Source organism: Anomaloglossus baeobatrachus, chromosome 6 (assembly GCF_048569485.1).
Source record: "Anomaloglossus baeobatrachus isolate aAnoBae1 chromosome 6, aAnoBae1.hap1, whole genome shotgun sequence".
Taxonomy (NCBI): domain Eukaryota; kingdom Metazoa; phylum Chordata; class Amphibia; order Anura; family Aromobatidae; genus Anomaloglossus; species Anomaloglossus baeobatrachus.
This window is the reverse complement of record NC_134358.1, coordinates 83,460,947-83,480,106: the sequence shown is the minus strand read 5'-3', so window position 1 is coordinate 83,480,106 and position 19,160 is coordinate 83,460,947. Positions and strand designations below refer to the sequence as shown.

Genomic DNA, 19,160 nt, shown 5'->3' with positions numbered 1-19,160 from the left:
GCAGTCATGTCAATGTCCCCTCTTTAGGACGTAATTGACATCCAGTGGCAGTAAGAGAGCAGCCAAAGCTCTAACTTACTCTGGTTGTCTGATTTGTCCAAAGGAGGGGGGGATGAAGCGTCCGCTGATTGGCTCCAGAAATCGCATGACATAACGATGTCATGTGAGCCGCAGGAGAGACAGTGCCAGCACTGGAGATAAGTATAAGTATTATTATTTTACGTAGGGGCAACATAGTTATCAAAGAGAAAAATTGTAAAATCCATAAAGACCTCTTCACCCCCACATTGAACATATGGGATTAATTATAACTGGGAAAGGGAGACACTAATTAAAACAGGGAAAGTAGAGAGATGACACTTCCATCTTAATTGAAGTAGGGCCTACTGGTGTGGACAGGTAATTAAAACTGGTATATCTGCTATAAGCAGATGAAAAGCCTAGAGTTTGTATACCAGAGCTTGAAAAGTGTCAAGTGTGTCACCTCTGAAGACAGCTCTGCTGAATTTCAAATGAACCAATCAGACTTTTTGGGGCCGGTGGTCAGTGATAAATATTGGGGTTTGTATCGATCTGATATTTATGGGAGATACATTTTCAGCATTCTGATCCTGAGGGGAATATTATGCACATTTTCATATACAGTAATTGCACTATCAGCGCATGAGCCCCAAATGAATATTGGTTGCATGGATGATGCTATTCATGCTATGTTTCATCTCTATACAAAGGTATAATGGGGATAAGATAGATGATCACAATATCTTTCATCAGGTCGGAGATATCCTGAAAATTGTAGCTCTCATAATTTTCTAGAGACCAAAGCCACATCTCATGACAAGCCCTGTTATAAGTCACCAGAGGGAAGTATCTGGGTGTTAAAGGGAACCTGTCAGCAGAAATTTCACATTAAACCTAAAAGATTCTTGTTCTAGCAAGGTTCCTGTTTCTATTGTGCCCCCTTTGAGACCTAAATAAATACTTTATAAAGTCTTACCTTTTTGTATGCAAATCTTTTTTTAAGGTCACGGGGGCGGGCTGTTTTGTGTCCGTTAGTCGCCCTCCTGCCGCTTTACGCCAACCCCCATTGCTCAGTTCCATACCTGAGGACGCCGCCCAGTGCTCAGGTATGGAAATGAGAAGTTAAGTGTTTTAGACAGGGTTAATTCTTCTGAATTAGGGACCTCCACAAAATTACCTTTGTGGTCAACTTGGTACCCGCCCATAATCTCGTGCTCGCGCTTTTCACTCTGCCTCCACCGTTATGCACAAGCGCTGGCCATATGAACCCACGTCACCTCTTACCCATCTTTCCCTGGAGCAGGAAATAGATGGGAGGAGCGAAGCAGCATAACAATGGAGGCAGAGTGAAAAGCGCGGGCACGAGATTATGGGCGGGTACTTGCTGATGACAATCACAGCGCCGCCCATAATATCACGCCTGCGCAATCACGTCACCAGCAGTCACACTGCACAGTGCTCAGTCCCGCGAGAGTGGCACGGCGCATGCGCGAGACCTCGGGAGCACTGGGCGGCATCCTCAGTTATGGAAATGAGCGATGGGGGACGGCGTAAAGCGGCAGGAGGGCGGCTAACGGACGCAAGAGAGCCCGCCCCCGTGACCATAAAAAAAGATTTGCATACAAAAAGGTAAGACTTTATAAAGTATTTATTTAGGTCTCAAAGGTGGCACAATAGAAACAGGAACCTTGCTAGAATGCAGCCCAGGAGCTGCAGAGGGGGAATATTTTAGGTTTAATGCGAAATTTCTGCTGACAGGTTCCCTTTAATAAAAGCAAATGTCAAATTATGATACTTGTTCAATTGCAAGGAAGATACACTGCTGTGTAGTATTGTTCCACATTTCATTGGCATTCTTCCTTTCATAAATCTGAGCCATTTCTGTGTCACAGTTTTATTAATTTCCTTTATTACGTTTTATTTTATGTAAATGTATATACTGTATTGTTTTGTCCCCTTTGTAACATCTTTTATATATTTTCATAAACACTGCCTGCTTTTCAGATTAAATATATAAAATGTAATAGCTTTATTCCATTTGCTCTGTAAAACGCATCCTTAAAGCCATTCGCTACCTTTAACTGGGGTCTAGTTGGCCTGTAAATTATTGGTGGTGGTAGCTAGTACTTTGTCTTGAGTTATTGTGGAGTTTGGCAGTGACCGTGCCGAGATATATACATATACAATGGAACCTTGGATTACGAGCATAATTTGTTTCGGGTGTCTGCTCTTAAACCAAGTTACTGTTATATGAAAGCGAATTTTCTCATAGTAAATAGTTGAAACGCAGACAATTCGTTCCACAACCCAAGAATATTTACTGCTTTTATATGAACTTATTACAGTAATACAAAATAATAAACTGTATTCATATAAAATTATTACAGTAGACTAATACAAAATACTGTACAGTAAAAACATATGAAACTAACTGCACTTTAGCTTATAATAGCATTGTTGGGGTGCGGGAGGTACTATAGAGAAAAATGTTGTATAAATATGACAACTTTTATTCTAGTACAGTACCCAAAAAACACACCTCAAATCTGATCTCAAAATAAGGGCAGAACTAAAGGGGGTGTCACACATAGCGACGCAGCAGCGATCACGACCAGCGATCTGACCTTATAAGGATCGCTGCTGCGTCGTTACATGGTTGCTAGTGAGCTGTCAAACAGGCAGATCTCACCAGTGACCAGCCCCCAGCCAGCAGCGACGTGTGGAAGCGTAACTAAGGTAAATATCGGGTAACCAAGGAAAGCACTTCTCTTGGTTACCCGATATTTACCTTAGTTACTAGCGTCCGCCGCTCTCACGCTGCCAGTGCCGGCTCCCTGTTCCCTGCACTCCAAGCCAGAGTACACATCGGGTTAATTACCCGATGTGTACTCCAGCTACGTATGCAGGGAGCAGGGAGCCGGCACTGGCAGCCTGAGAGCGGCGGACGCTAGTAACTAAGGTAAATATCGGGTAACCAAGGAAAGGGCTTCTTGGTTACCCGATGTTTACCGTGGTTACAGCTTACCGCAGGCTGCCAGACGCCGGTTCCCTGCTCGCTTCAGTTCGTCGCTCTCTCTCTGTCACACACAGCGATGTGTGCTTCACAGCGGGAGAGCAACGTCCAAAAAATGAAGCAGGACATTCAGCAACGACCGGCGACCTCACAACAGGGGCTAGGTCGTTGCTGGATGTCACACACAGCGACAGCGACGGGACGACGCTGCTACGTCACAGAAAATGGTGACTTAGCAGCGACGTCGTTGTCGTCGTCGCTATGTGTGACACCACCTTAAGCCAATTGTGGGGTAAGAATACTGCACAGGCAATTAGATTACAGTACAAGCAATGTGCTGTACTAGTTAGCAGAAAGAAAGCACAATACTGTATCCACAAATGCAAATTGATAGACATGTTATATAGTATATACTGTACTGTACAATGGTATACTGTATACAGTACATATGTACAGAAAGGTACCTCCAGAGCGGGTCAGAGCGTGGTGAAAGGACAGAACCGGAAGTGTGCACGGTGAGTATTTGCTCTTATTGCAAAGCATTGCTCTTAAACCAAGTTACAAATTTTTAAAAAGCTTTGCTTGTCTACCAAAACGCTCTCAAACCAAGTTACTCTTAATCCAAGGTTCCACTGTGTGTATATATATATATATATATATATATATACACACCATGTGTTTTTTGGTGCGTTTTTATGCCACAAGGTGTGTTTTTGGTGCAGAAAATTTCTTCATCTAATCTGCAGCGTGTGCACATACCCTGAGTGGGCTCATGGCTTCCCAGGCTGACATTGCAAAATATCCAGTGAAACAAAAAGAATTATTAATGTTTTTATTTCCTGTTCCTGCTTAAAACTTCAGCCAGCGTCCAATACATTTTATTTCCATGGTATGAGGCCACCTGAGAGCCCTCAAGCACCTACTAGCTATATACTGGAGATTTAGAAACCTTTTGGCATATATATTCATTTTCATTGTTTAAATATTATTTCATCTCATTTTTGTCCTTTTTGTTGTTGTTTTTTTCAATCTATACGCCTCAGGTAACAAATGGCTACATTAATACCGATGCTATTAGTGACCCTTTCTAAATATATCCTTACTAATGCATCTTGTTTTTTTCATCCTTAATATCAGGCCAGTAAATTAATTACATCTGCTTCAGTCGTTCTGCTTCTATCTTTTTTGGCTCGTTAGCTGTAGCATTTTTTATTATAAATAGGAAAGAATAACAGTATACGGATATAATTACACAATTGAATGCCACTTTTTCCAGATAAATATTTATGCAAATTCTAATGGTCAGATGCGAAATAAAATATAATTATGTTGGCTGCTCTTTCCACAGTATTTTGGGCAAACGGACAAGACCATCTGCACTTATCATATAACATTTTATAATCTTGGAATAGTTCAGTTATAGTTTTAAAAAAAAAAAAAATCGTCTTTTTTTATGTTTCCCATAGCTCTGAAAGTGAATCTGGCTCTCAAAGTGCCTGTGACCAGCTTGTGACTCCTACAGCACTTGCAGCTTGTACAAGGGTGGATTCCTGTTTTACTCCCTGGCTGGTTCCTAGTATCGGAGTTTCCATTCAGTTTGCTCATCTAGAATTGCACTTGTGTCATCATCTGGATCAATTAGGCACAGGTATATTTTATCATACATTGTGATATAATTAAGATAAACCTAAAACTGTCCCGTCCACAGATGCTTACAGGTAAGGCTGCTTTCACACTACGTTTTTTCTTAGCATGTGTCATGAAAGTTTTTTTTGCTGTAAAAGTGGATCCTGTTTTTCCAAAGAAAAACGCATGGAAACGCATGTGTTATTTTGCAGGATCTTGCCACTTGAAGTTTATGGGCGGGCATTGAAGTCATGTGATCGGGAGTGAGGGGAACTGAACGTGATAGACTGGGAGCCGGCATCTGACAGCTGCAGATGCTGGTAACCAAGGTAAACATCGGGTAACTAAGCGAAGTGCTTTGCTTGGATACCCGATATTTACCTTGGTTACGAGCGTCCATAGCTGCTAGGAGCCGGGCTGCCTGCTCCCTGCACACGTAACCAAGGTAAACATCGGGTAACTAAGCGAAGCACTTTGCTCGGTTACCCGATATTTACCTTGGTTATGAGCGTCCGCTGCTCTCAGGCAGGGGAGAGAGAGAGGAGAGAGAGGGAGGGGGAGAGAGAGACTGATCACGCCAGGCTGGTTTCTGGGCATGCTCAGTAGAGCAAGCAGGATCCTGTCTATCAGCATGCCAGCGTTCACATGCGTTTGCATGCAGTATAGTCAGGATCCAGTGAAAAACAGTATTTGGACGCAGCTCAAAAACGCTACAAGTAGCGTTTTTGAAAAAAGTTTAAAAAACTGCAAGTCGCTGGATCCTCACTATAACGCACGCAAACGCATGTGAACGCATGTTGACGCGAGTCCATTGCAAATGCATTGAAATGAAAACGCATTTGCACTGGATCCGTTTTTGTGTTAAAAAAACGTTCATGACGCATGTTAAAAAAACGTAGTGTGAAAGCGGCCTAAGATAAATCCTCACCTCCCTTGGTGCTTCTGTGGCTCCATTACCCAGTCTTCCGCCGCCCTCTGCACAATGTCTTATACTTTATGATTGTTGCAGGCTCTGATTGGCTGCTGTAGTCACATGAGATGAGAAATTATAATATTCTTTTAGAAGTTACTGCTTTTGTTGTGGAGGTTCTCTACAGAAAAATCTTCAATGGAGGGGGTTTGTTGCAGATTTTGGCTTTTCCATTTTTGATTCTGACTTTCCCTTATGAACCATTAAAGAAATCTGTCATCAGGATTTCACATGCCAAAGTATTTATATATGGCCTTTGAAAGGCAAGTCCAGCAATACCTTCATATGGCCAGTTACTTAGTTACTGAGAAATCAGTGTTTAAATTAGGCCTTGTGCCCACAGTGCCATTTTGATGTGTTTTTTTTGGTGCAGTTTGTGGCTCAAATCTGCATGCCAGCAAAAGTCAATGAGAATTCGGAAGCGCAGTGCATATGTTGCTTATTTTTTCCTTGCAGGTTTTGGAGCAGAAAAAATCTTCATTATGTCAATTCTTGGTGTATTTTTTTTCCTGCATTTTGTAGCCTTTGATTTATCTAAAAGGAAAAAATGCATGGCACAAAAAGGCACCAAAAGGGCATTTTTTTATGCATTTTTCTGCCATAGGGTGCAAATTTTGGTGCAGCAAATTTCTGCACCAATACCTCAGCGTACACATATACTCTTAGGCTATGTGCACACTAGAAAAAGGATTTTTCTTAAGAAATTTCTTAAGAAAATTTCTTGACAGTGAAGGATTAGCGCACCTGCGTTTTTACCGCGATTTGGTGCGTTTTTGGTGCGTTTTTACCGCTGGTTGCTCCCTGCGTTATTGTGCCATTATCTATGGTAACTAACGCAGTTAGCTGCAGAAAATAAGTGACATGCTCATTCTTTTTCTTAAGAAAATCTACTGAAAGAATTTTCTTAAGAAAAAAACGCAGAAAAAACTTAAGAAAAAAAAAGCTAATTTTTTTTTACATAGGTTTTGCCATAGGTTTGGCTGGGGAATGTCTGCAGAAAGGTTACAAGAATTTCTCAAGAAATTTCTGCAGCAAAAACGCACCAAAAACGCAGGTAAAAAACGCAGTGTATGAACACAGCCTTAAAATGCAAATGATGCTGAGGAACTATGGTAGATCTGAAGCCTCTGTCACTCCACCTCTATTCCTCACCTAGCCCCGCCTCCTCCTGCTTCACTGGCAACTTCTATGTTGTGTGACCTCAAGCAAATGAGCTGTCAGTCATGTAGCTGGAGGGGGCGCTGGGAGGGGAATAGAGCTGAAGTGATGGAGAATTCAGGTCTACCAGAGTCTTTCAGGCTCATTTGTATATCAATTGAAACTGATGTCTCAGTAATGGAGGAACGGACTGGCCAAGTAAAGGTATTGCTGGACTTGTCTTTTAAAGAACTACATGTATATATAAATAGTTTGAGTGAAATCTTGTTGACAGATTCCCTTTACTATCTGAACTACCAATCACAGTATATGAAAGATATTTGTTAAAGCACCACTCCAATGCTTTTCTTTATTGCACCACTGGAGTGATGCTTTAAATGTAAGTCCCCTGCCCCCTGTGTTATAATCACCTTCCTCCAGTTTCACCTTCAAGCACCCACGCTCCCGTCGGTCTCCTCTGATTTTTGACCTGCCAGCTGCTAAAGTGTTTCATGGAGCGCGCCGCAGGTCACAACTCAATACAAGTCTACGAGAGCCTTGTTCTGGCCTCCTTCTGGCTCTCATAGAGTTGCATTGGGAGCATGTGACGTAACTTCTGACTTCCAGACAGTCAGAAATTACAGTCACAACATGGCGCCACGGGACCGAAGCAGCAGCAGGGAAAGATGAAGCCGCCGGAAGGTGAATATATGGCAGGGGGCTTATATTTAAATTGCCACTCCAGTGCTGAAAAACCCCCCTGGCTAGAATGGTGCTTTAAAATGTCTTCCACATCGCTGCTGCTATTATGCTCTGTCACTCTGTCTCTAGGTCTATGGCCACTGAAGCACCAGAAAGGCGATGCGCAGCTGGGGTTTCTCATCTCATGTCAAGGCCTTCTGTTTTAGTATTAGGCTGCTTTCACACATCCGTTTTTCCCTGTGCGGCACAATACGGCGCTCTGCAGAAAAAACGCAACCGGTTTTTTTTGCCGCCGGTTGCGTTTTTTTGCATAGACTTACATTAGTACCGTATTGTGCCGCATGGGCTTGCGTTCCGTCCGGTTTTTGCCGCATGCGGCAGATTTAGCCGATGCGGCAACCGGATGGAACGTTGCCTGCCACGTTTTTTTGTCCGGCAAAAAAAAACCGCATTGCGCTACATCCAGCCGATGCGGCGCAACTTGCAATGCATGCCTATGGACGCCGCATGCGGCGTCCTGCGGCAAACACCGCATCCGGCCGCTACATGCGTTTTTTTCCACTGCGCATGCTCAGTAGCGGGCCGCAAGCGGCAAAAACCGGACGGGCCGCATGTAAAAAACTTATGCAAAGGTTGCGGTTTTGTCGCCGCATCCGTTGCATAGGTATTAGAGCCGGATTGGCCGGCTCTGCTAAAACCGGAGGTGTGAAAGCAGCCTTAGGGAGTAGAGAAATAATGTTACGTCTACTGTCCCCAGCTCATTTTGTGCAATGGGCATGTGCTCAATGAGATGGGCTCATACCCAGACTTATCTTGAGGGTGTATTAATCCTTTTACCACCATACGTCAAAATGGCCGGCTTTGACGAGGGCATGTATGGTAGACTGCATAATGGCAGTACAAATTAGTTATATTAAAGTTGTAGTTAAAGAGTTTTTTTGTGTTCAAGATGGCTCAGTAGTTAACACAGTAGGATTCCAGAGCTGGAGTCCTTGCTTCAAATCACATTAAGGGCAACATCTGTCTGGAATTTGTATCAGAGGCTTATAAATATTGAGATGGTACTATAGGAAGGAAAATATCATCGGTCAAGAACATTGGGGACCAATGACTCTAGTGAAAGGATAACATTTCGGTCCTTTTCTGGTGCTGTTAACACTCACTGTGGCTCAGTGCACGGTAGCTCACGGTAGCTAATATGCACTGGGGTCCTGGATTCGAATCCCACCATCTTCAAGGAGTTAATATTTTCTCCCTGTGTTTGCGTGGGTTTCCCCCAGGTACACCGGTTTCCTCTCACACTCCAAAGACACTAATATGGAGTTTAGTTTGTGAGCTGCAATGATAGTATATGTAAAGCACCTCGGAATATGATGGCGCTATATAAGTTAAAAAAAAGAAATCTTTAGCAAGAGCGCTCACTGCCCAGACTTCCCACTTGCTGAGGAGTGGTGTGCTTCTGCGACTGTTTGGAATAACACCTTCATCGGGAATTGTGCACTTTTGAAACCTCAAGCAAAGGCAGCTTTTGAAACTGCGAGCTCTGCACAATAGGAGGAGCATGGGGGATTGACACGGGCCAGGATGTGGGGCTAACAGTGCACCCCCTTAGTTTAGACAGATTCAAAGCAGTGCTTACAAGCTTTAGAAAACAGCTTATAAGCACCATCCTGCTTGGCCACAACTGCTAGACCCTAGCTGTGGCCATTTCCTAAGGCGGGCTTTGCACACTACGACATCGCAGGTACGATGTCAGTGGGGTCAAGTTGAAAATTACGTACTTCCGGCATCGCATGCGACATCGTAGTGTGTAAAGGCTCGATGATACGATTAACGAGCGCAAAAGCGTCGTAATCGTATCATCGGTGCAGCGTCGGCGTAATCCATGTTACGCTGACGCGATGGTCCGATGTTGTTCCTCGTTCCTGCGGCAGCACACATCACTGTGTGTGAAGCCGCAGGAGCGAGGAACATCTCCTACCGGCGTCACTGCGGCTTCCGTAGCATATGCGGAGGGAAGGAGGTGGGCAGGATGTTTACATCCCGCTCATCTCCGCCCCTCCGCTCCTATTGGCCGCCTGCCGTGTGACGTCGCAGTGACGCCATACGACCCGCCCCCTTAAGGAGGCGGGTCGCCGGCCAGAGCGACGGTCGCAGGACAGGTGAGTCCATGTGAAGCTGCCGTAGCGATAATGTTCGCTACGGCAGTTATCACAAGGATATCGTAGTTGCGACAGGCGGGGACTATCGCGCTCGGCATCGCAGCATCGGCCTGCGATGTCGCAGCGTGCAAAGTGCCCCTAAGAGCAGTAAACAATGAACAGAGGGGATTTTTATTAATAAGTATATTGCAAAGTTGATTGTTTTTCAAGTACTTTGAAATATTACCCATTAAGTAAAATATGAATAATCTTTAAAAGGAACTACCACTTCCACAAAACATTTTATTCTTTAATATATAGGGGTAATCTACCTGTAAATAGCATTGAAATCCAGCTTACTGGAGCAGCGGCTACAGGGAAAAAAATAAAGTTTTATTCTCCCTGCAGCTGCTTGATTTCAGACACCAGGGCAATGCAGGGAGCAATTAAAGTCACCACTGAGCATACAGTGAGTTCCCTGTAATCAATAATACATTTTAATTTCCACTCTGTAGCCCCTGCTAGAGTAAGCCAGCTAAACAGGACCATTTACCACCAAATTCTTACTATATGTACTGGTAAATAAAGTTTCCGGAAGGGACGAGTTCCCTTTAGGTTAGGGTTTATATGAAGACCACAACATGAGCCGTGGAAATGGATGACTGTCTAATAGAACAACTTATTTACGTGACGAGTGACCATGTACTTGACCTTCTCCGACATGTTCCTTCTCCTTCATAAAGCTGTTTGTTCAGTTCAAAGTCACAGGCCCCATCAAAGCATCTCTTCCTCTTACACAAGATCTTTTCCTTCCTCATGTTGTAATGTTTTTCTTGGCTGCCATCATACATGAATGGGTCTGTTTATGACAGAAAGTTTTAATGATGCTCGCTTCAGCCATTTCATATTGTGGCTTTATCCTGCAATGTAACACAATTTAGGATATGGAAAATGGTTAATTTACACAATAAAAGCTATTAGAACACCTTATAAAGGACGTCTATTATGAGAAAGTCATTTCCTTATTTTCTTTTTTTGCGTGTATGGCAGTTTAGTAATTTGTTTCTGCTCAGTGCTAGTCATATGTTCCATGATTTGGACATTTTATTCACTATTTTTCTACTTTTATTTTGTTCCTTTTTTTTTTAGTACCCCCAAAATTCTTACATCCATTCGTATCTGATAAAACAACACCTGGAGACCTGGAATACATGCTTGTCAAGCTAAAGGAGCCCCTCGTTTACATGCGTCAGTGGAGTGGCTCATCTGTGTGCAAAGAAATAAGGTTCTCCACCGACGCCAACTGCCAGCTACTGGAGTGCCGAAATCTCACCATGAAAAATTTAGTGAAACCGTTCCACATCCAGGGGCAGACGGCCATTTCCCTCAGCGCCCTGGAAAAACTAATTGATTGCACTGTCCTGGTGGATCCAGTATTTGTGAACGTGGGCCAGCACTCCGTACACTCCATTAACACAGCAATCCAGGCATGGCAGCAGGTAAGGGTACAAGGTTTTTGGATTTATGATCAACACAATCTGTACACATCAGCCTCCATTGCAGAACCAACTAAAAAATACCTGACAAAGTAGCTGTGCGAAACGTCACACACCATGATGGAAACTTGATGGACTGTGTTAGTCATTGGGTCTAAATGGTGCTGCTAGCTTCCAACCTGTGACTGTTTCCCCATTGACGTTAATTTTGTTGTTTTGCCCCATTTTGTAAAAAAGTCAATAGCATATTATTTCTGCACTGAAAATGCATTCAAAATGTTGCATCAAATCTGCACCATAAATGCTTTAAAGGGAACCTGTCACCAGATTTAGGGGCTATAAGCTGTAACCACCACCAGTGAGCTCTTATATACAGCATTCCAGAATACTCTATATAAAAGCCCAGGCCGCTGTGTAGAACATAAAAGAACACTTCTATTATACTCACCTAGGGTGTGGACCCGGTGCCTCCTCTCTGCGGCGATCTCCGTCCTCCTTGTTCTGAGGCCCATGTGCATGACGTGTACTATGTCATCTACGCTGGCCACCATTGAGGTCCAGCGCAGGCGCACTTTGATCTGGCCACATTAAAGTATTGCAGCACACATGCGCGGGTGGTCAGTAACCTTTCCTTGCGCCTGTGCATTACAGTACATTGATCTGCCCTCAACAAATTGCTCCCGCACAGACCGCAATGTCGGGCTACGTGGATGACGTAGGACACATCATCCATAGTGGCCTGGGTAGAAGGAGGACAGCGACTGCCGCAGAGAGGAGGCACCGGACCTGAGACCAGCAACACTCATCGGACTGGACCGCCCACTAGGTGAGTATTGTAAAAGTGTTTTTTTTAGGTTATACAGATTAATCTGGGTTCTTATATACTGTATTATGGAATGCTGTATATGAGCGCTCACTGGTGGTGGCCGCAGCTTATAGGGGACAAATCTGGTGACAGGTTCCCTTTTGAAAGAGTGTAAAATGCATGAAAAATAGCATAAATACAATAATCCAAGCTGATTGCTGTTGAGTATTTTGGTGCAGAAAGACTTTATCGATTGTGGGAACATGACTTAAAGGGGTTTTCCATTGTTGCATAAAAGTTACTAGTCAGAAATGTGATAAAAGGTGGGGAAAAAACATAATCCCCACTGGAAACCACTCCCTTATTTCAGCACTGCCGCTCCTCCGATCACTGCTGGAACATAGGAGTTGATGATTTACAGCCACAAGTTTCCTGACTCTGTAGCCAATTGGTGGCCTTAGCGGTCAGGTCACTAGTGGTCGGTAGAGACTTTAATCCCTTAATCCTACTAATAGTTTTTATAAAGATGGCATTTCATAAATTAGAGGAAAACGTGCAGTTTGGAATATCCGATAATGAACAGATCATGCGCTGTGGTCCTGAAGACAGGTCTGCTCTTCCATGGAGATCACATAGTGCGCTGGTGTAGACTGCGATCATAAATGCATGGTGTCCTGACTTCAGAGCCCCAGAGGGAAAACCAAGCAGAAAAAGTTACAGATATAAGTGGTGCATCCTATGAACATATAATGCCTGTATACAAGCCTATATGGGGGTGGTACTTTTTTTTATATATGTTTTTCACCCCCAGGGCTCAGAGTACCCAGTACAGGCTGCTCACCCGCGGGTTCACTTTAGGACATGAGCCGAGCTGTGACGACCTCTTTTTTATTGCATGTCACTGTAACAGTCGTGTGAGCATCGTGTATCTCATAATGTAAAGCAGCTGCAAACCAAGGCCAAACAGTACTAGTAAAATGATAGTAACATTAATTTTTAGCTTCTTCATGGTTTTAAAAGTGTATTCTGTTATCAAGTTTTACATCCCCAAATACTCCTATACCTCTAAAACAGCAAACACAGATAGGATTCATACCCTCCAGATCTAGTGACGTTTGGGGACAAAAAATGCGCAAAACTTGTTTAATACAAAGTTTTCCAAACTACAAAATATCATGAAATAATCTGGAATATTGTTAATTATTTTACATAAAAATTTTGATGTGATTATAGTTAATTGCCAAAATGTCCCTCCCTTCCCTGTCACCATATGACGTGATCACTCGACTCCACAACTTCTCAATAGTTCAGTCACACATGTACGATACTAATATTGGCCACACCAGTACACGGCATCAGGTTATCACAATATCCAGTAAATCAATTAATGGAAGGAATCTAGGGTGTATACGGCAATCTTCAATGAGTTTCACATGCAGTCTACAGACCTTGTAATTTTCATCAGACGTAGACCTGATGCTTAGGCCGGTTTCACAATTGCGTCGTTTTGACGGAAACGGAATCCAGCACAGATGCAGTACAGTTCATTTATTTACGGTGGAAGCGCAACACCATGTGGACACATGCGGTTGTATATGAAGCACACAACCGCATGGTGTCGCGCTTCCACCGTAAATAAATGAACTGTACTGCATCTGTGCTGGATTCCGTTTCCGTCAAAACAACGCAAATGTGAAACCGGCCTTAAAGAGAACCTGTCACCAAATTTGGGGCCTATAAGCTGCAGCCACCACCACTGGGCTCTTATATACAGCATTCTAACATGCTGTATATAAGAGCCGAGGCCGCTGTGTAGAACATAAAAAACACTTTATAATACTCACTTAGGGGGTCGCTCCGGTGCAGACTGGTCAGATGGGTGGTGCCATTCTCCGGGACCGGCGCCTCTTTGTTCGGCCATCTTAGTCCTCCTTCTTCTGAAGCCGGCTTGTATGAGGCGTCCTACATCATACACCCTCGCCGGCATTGAAGTCCCGCGCAGGCGCACATTGATCTGTCCTGAGCAGGGCAGATCAATGTATTGTAGTGCGTCTGCGCGGGACCTCAATGCCGGCGCGTGTGCATGGATGCTTCATGCACGCTGGCTTCAGTAGAAGGAGGAGTAAGATCGCCGAAAGAGGAGGCGCCGGTCCCGGAGACAAGTGCCACCCATCTGACCAGTTTGCACCACACCGACTCTCTAGGTGAGTATTATAAAGTGTTTTTTACGTTCTACACAGCGGCCTGGGCTCTTGCATACAGCATGTTAGAATGCTGTATATAAGAGCCCACTGGTGGTGGCCGCAGTTTATAGGGCCCAAATCTGGTGACAGGTTCCCTTTAATTGAAATAGGCTATTTAGTGACATGCTGAGTCTACTACACGGTGTCACAGGATACCATTTTTCGTCGTGAGAACAACCCCCCTTCTTTATGCATAATACCCTTGATGCAGCCAGACAGGTTTATAGACACTAATTAGATATGACCAAATTGTTAAAATGTTTACAAACCTAGGAAAAATATACAGTTTGTATATATTGTGATGGGGTTACTCGCTCAGCTTGCTTCTTAGAGATAACAGCAGGAACACTTTAATTTAAAAAAAAAAAAAACAGCAGGTTTATTTTACATCACATAAACCTCTCCAGGAACATAACACAAAGCCTCCTCTAGCTTTAAGGTACACACACATTGTTTTCAGACTGTTTTTTTAGCGGTACATCCCGCTCAGGTTTGAATACACTTCTCCGAAGTATTCCATAAGAGGTTTCTAACTTTCCACTAACTGGTCCCAGGCAGTACACACAGCCCCTCTCTCTGAGGTTACTTCTGGAGGTGTCACAGACCTCCACACACCGACCATGTGTCAAACAAACAGACAGTCTTAACAATATAAGACAAACCCATGGGTGGATTTATGTGGATAACCAAATCGGCCTGTTCATTCATTAATATTGTGTTTATATTCAAAGAAATATTTAGTAACCGATGTATCACCATATTTATGTTTATTTTCTAATGTAATAACCTGGCCGTTATTCAATTAAGAACTAATAGTAGATTTATGTTCATTGAAATTATTTTTAATAGGTCTAGAGGTCTGTCCTACAGAACCACATCCACAAGGACCTTATAAAAGATATATGCAATTTTTAATCAGAAAATCCTTTGGTTCCAATTTTATTCTTTTTTCTTGGGTTATATATATCAGATCAACCATAATATCCCAGTTACAGTTTTGACAATGAAGGCAATGTTTGACAGGAGGCTTTATTATTTTTGATATCACCTTTGACAACCATATTAGCAATTGAACTTCCATTACAATATTCAAATATAGGTTCAGTCCTACACAGAAAACCCAAATTTGGGGGATTAATTTCAGAATTCCTTAATAATTCCATATTGTCTTTCTAAAGGGAATCTGTCAGCAGTTGCTATTTAATCATAGAGCAGCATCATTTTGGGGCAGAGAGCTGATTCCAGGGATGGGTCACTTGCTCAGCAGATTGCTGTACTTTCAATACATTCAGTGTTTTATCAGTTGGAGATTATCACTACAAGACTAGGTGTCATGTGCCAGGCAGTTAGGCTAATCTGTGTAACCCCTTCTCCAACATTGATTGCCAGCTTGCTAATAATGTACAGTATATACAAAAAGCTGCCAATCATTGGCGTGGGCAGAGTTATTCTCAGCTCAGAATTAGGAGCACTGCTACATCTGCAGCAGAGAAAACAAGGATTCTATCAATAAGTGATACATCCCTGGAATCAGGCTCCCTGCCCCTACATCATGCTACACAGATTTCATAGCAAAAAGCTATTGACAATTTTTTTTAATAAGCAAATAAGTTTAGTATGGTAACTATTATAATGTAAAATATTATTTGTTTCTGTCAGTTTACTATACAATGAGCTTACCAGCTTTTCAGATTTCACAAAATGTACATCCAAGTAATTACACCAGTGGCTGTTGTATTCAATCGAAGATGTGAGTAGTCTGTACACTGGAGAAAGGATTAGGAAATAAAAAGAAGTGCAATAGAGCTTAATCCGGTAACCAGTGACCGTATAAAGGGTAATGCTCACCTGGTTAAGTTGTGTGATACCTAACATATAAACAGACCCAGAAATATCAGGTGCTGCCACCCATGGGTTAGAAAACTAGTAAGGTGCCAGGTAGGAATAAATGGGTATTCTGCGCTCCTGGTGAAGATCCAAAGGAGGATTCAAGAAAAAAGAACTGTTGGTGATGCGGTTTATTATCAGTGTGTTTCTGATCAGGAAAAAAAACAAAAACTGTGTTCTTTTTAATGATAAAGAAGTTGGATGACTGAAACACGTTGCTATGAAACCGAATCACCACCATTCCTGTTTCCTTGAAACTGCCTTTGGATCTTCGCCAGCAGCCCAGAATTTCCATGTATTCCTCCCCAGAAGATTGCTGTCACGCTGTACAAAGGGCTGGTGAGAAGTAGTACAGCGTATTCCCCACTAGATGGCAGCAGTATAGTGAAGGAGAGTCAAAGTAACACTGTAATAGAAAGGAGGCTGAAGTACAGCAGAGTAAATCAGCAGGCAGTTCACAGCGCGAACCACTAGGCTGCAATAGAGCAGTCAATCAGTCAGGGTCTAGCCGGGAAGTCAAGTAAGTGCAAAGGGAGAATCAAGATCAGGTCAGAAAACGGAACCGAGGTTGGATGTCGGGAGATCAGGTATGCAGAGGGAAATTTCCAAGGGCACAGGGAACAGAAAACAAGACCGGAGGGCGATGAGACACAAACACGGGAAGAGGATGAACCAGGATGGGTAAACAAATGACAGGAGCGGGAAGTCGGGGACTGGGACAGACAGGCGAACGAGGGAGAGTACAGGTTAGGGCATGGTAACAAGGAGTCAGATCAAACAGAAAATCTCACCAGAGCCAGTCACAGGCTGCAGAGCAAAACTATCACCAGCGCTGGAATGCTGGTGCAGCGCCCAGATATAGTGTCTCTTGAAACCGGAACGAGGCCGATGGGAGTTAAACCCTGACATGACCAGTCCGGGTTTGGGAAACTCTGGAGCAGGGAATACCGGTCCTGGATCATGACAATTGCCTTATACAGCCGACTTTCCTTCCATTTACTCATCACACAACTTCCGATTTGTGAACTTTTAGAATCCTTGACAGTACAATATGGGGAGATCTTGAGGTCTATGTTGTTTTTTAGTTGTTAGTTAGGGTAGGCCTTCAGCGTGAGAGAGTTTATGGTCCCAAACTCAGATCCTCACTATGCAGAACCATGGGGCTTAAGCGGGCTTTACACGCTATGATATATCTAACGAGATGTCGGCGGGGTCACGTCGTAAGTGACGCACATCCGGCATCGTTAGTGATATCGTAGCGTGTGACAGCTATGAAGGAGCAGAAATACTCACCTTCTCGTTCATCGTTGACACGTTGCTCATTTTCTAAAAATCTAACGTCAGGTTGTTCAATGTTCCCGAGGCAGCACACATCGCTCCGTGTGACACCCCGGGAACGATGAACTGCAGCTTACCTGCGTCCCCCCGGAAATGCTGAAGTTATTACGTCCCGTTCATCTCCGCCCCTCCGCTTCTATTGGCCGGCCGCTGTGTGACGTCGCTGTAACGCCGAACGTCCCTCCCCCTTCAGGAAGTGGATGTTCGCCACCCACAGCGAGGTCGTTTGGAAGGTAAGTACGTGTGACGGGGGGTCACAACATTGTGCGACATGGGTGCGATCGCAAATGCGATCGCACGAGAAATCGACACATGTAATGCAGCCTTTAGTTTAATTTACCTCTATGCTTCAGTACTTGGCCGCATTGATGTTTTTTAGTATGATTGTGTAATTTACATTTTTGGCATTTCAGTACAGGGGCTGCTTTGCTCCACCTGCATAAGCTTATTTTTGGTGATTCTAGGATTAAGACCACAACAATTGTCATTAATGACTAGAGATGGGCAAATAGTAACTATATGTGTTTGGATTATTTGGAACGAATCCCAAAGAAGAGATCTTTAGAAAAAGTATTTCTAAAGATCTTTTATCGTATGGTTATGAGTGCAGGGACTAGTCGCAAGGGCGTTATTTCCTTTGGCTAGTCGGCCCCCTTAGCATGTAAGCATGCCCCTGTGTGGGTGTGTTAACATGCTAATGAATGCGCAATGTCAGAGGCATGGTTGCTCTCACCTCTGCTGCCGCTGCCACTGCTGGTTTTCGGCTCCGTGCACTTGATTAGAGGTCCCAGACTTCCAGTCATGCGTACTATTAATGCTGGGTGTACGCATCTCAGCTTCAAACTGGTGTAGGGTGCATGACCGCAAGTCCGGGGACGTTCTGATCTGGCGCACTGAGCCAAAAAGCAGCGGTGGCAGCAGAGGTGAGAGCAACCATGTCTCTAACGCTGCACATTCATTAGCATGTTAGTACACCCACATGTGTGTGCTTACATGCTAAGGGGGACGACTAGCCAAGGAAACTAATGCTCTTGCCACTAGTCGCTGCACTCATTAGCATATCATAAAGGATCTTTAGAAATACTTTTTCTAAATATCTCTTTATCTATGCTACTAGATATAGGGACAGTTAGGCAGGGATTAGCAATATGCACCCAGAACTGCTCCTGGTTATGGATACATATTTCACCTGACAGATTCACTTTAAGAATGGGCAAATAGTGTTAAATTTTGGAAAACTCGATTCTGTTCACTCACACTTGTAATTTTAGATTAAATTTGAGTTTAGGTTTAGACTTTATCAAAATCCTGGCTTTCGCTCCAACCCTGTGCACCAAGCTGCTGATTTTGCTAGAGTATAAATACAACCAGCCAGGCATTATCCCTGCAGTGACCAGTTTTGGAGAAATGTGGTATTACATGGCAGACATGAAGCTAAGTGGCCATCCATGTAATACGAGGACAGCTCGAGTCCCACAGATCCTGAGCAGAGACATATGGACAGGGATTATCTTCATAAATCACACCCATTATTTCTAATATTCTTCAGCGCTACCATACCGGATGTTACACATGCGTCATCGGTATCTAGCTGCTTAGAACAGAGGTTGACCTTTCTGAAACACTTAATTTGCAGAAGAGCACAAGTCATTAATCTTTATGGTATAAAAGCCACTTGGACACAAGGCACGCGCTGGTCAATTGCACCCCATAGCGAGCCTTTAATGGAGTGCTTGTGCAATATTAGAGACGTTCCATGTGATTCTCTTCTAGAATTGTTT

The 19,160-nt window shown here is 43.5% G+C and overlaps 1 protein-coding gene across 1 annotated transcript in view; it reads left to right on the top strand.

Moving 5' to 3' along the window:
• Positions 1-19,160, top strand: part of VPS13B (vacuolar protein sorting 13 homolog B) — a 1,405,890-nt gene that overhangs the window by 1,205,900 nt on the left and 180,830 nt on the right. Inside the window, exons 41-42 of the mRNA XM_075353076.1 lie at positions 4,501-4,682; positions 10,760-11,109. Of these exons, the coding sequence (XP_075209191.1) occupies positions 4,501-4,682; positions 10,760-11,109 (532 nt within the window). The remainder of the gene's footprint in view (positions 1-4,500; positions 4,683-10,759; positions 11,110-19,160) is intronic.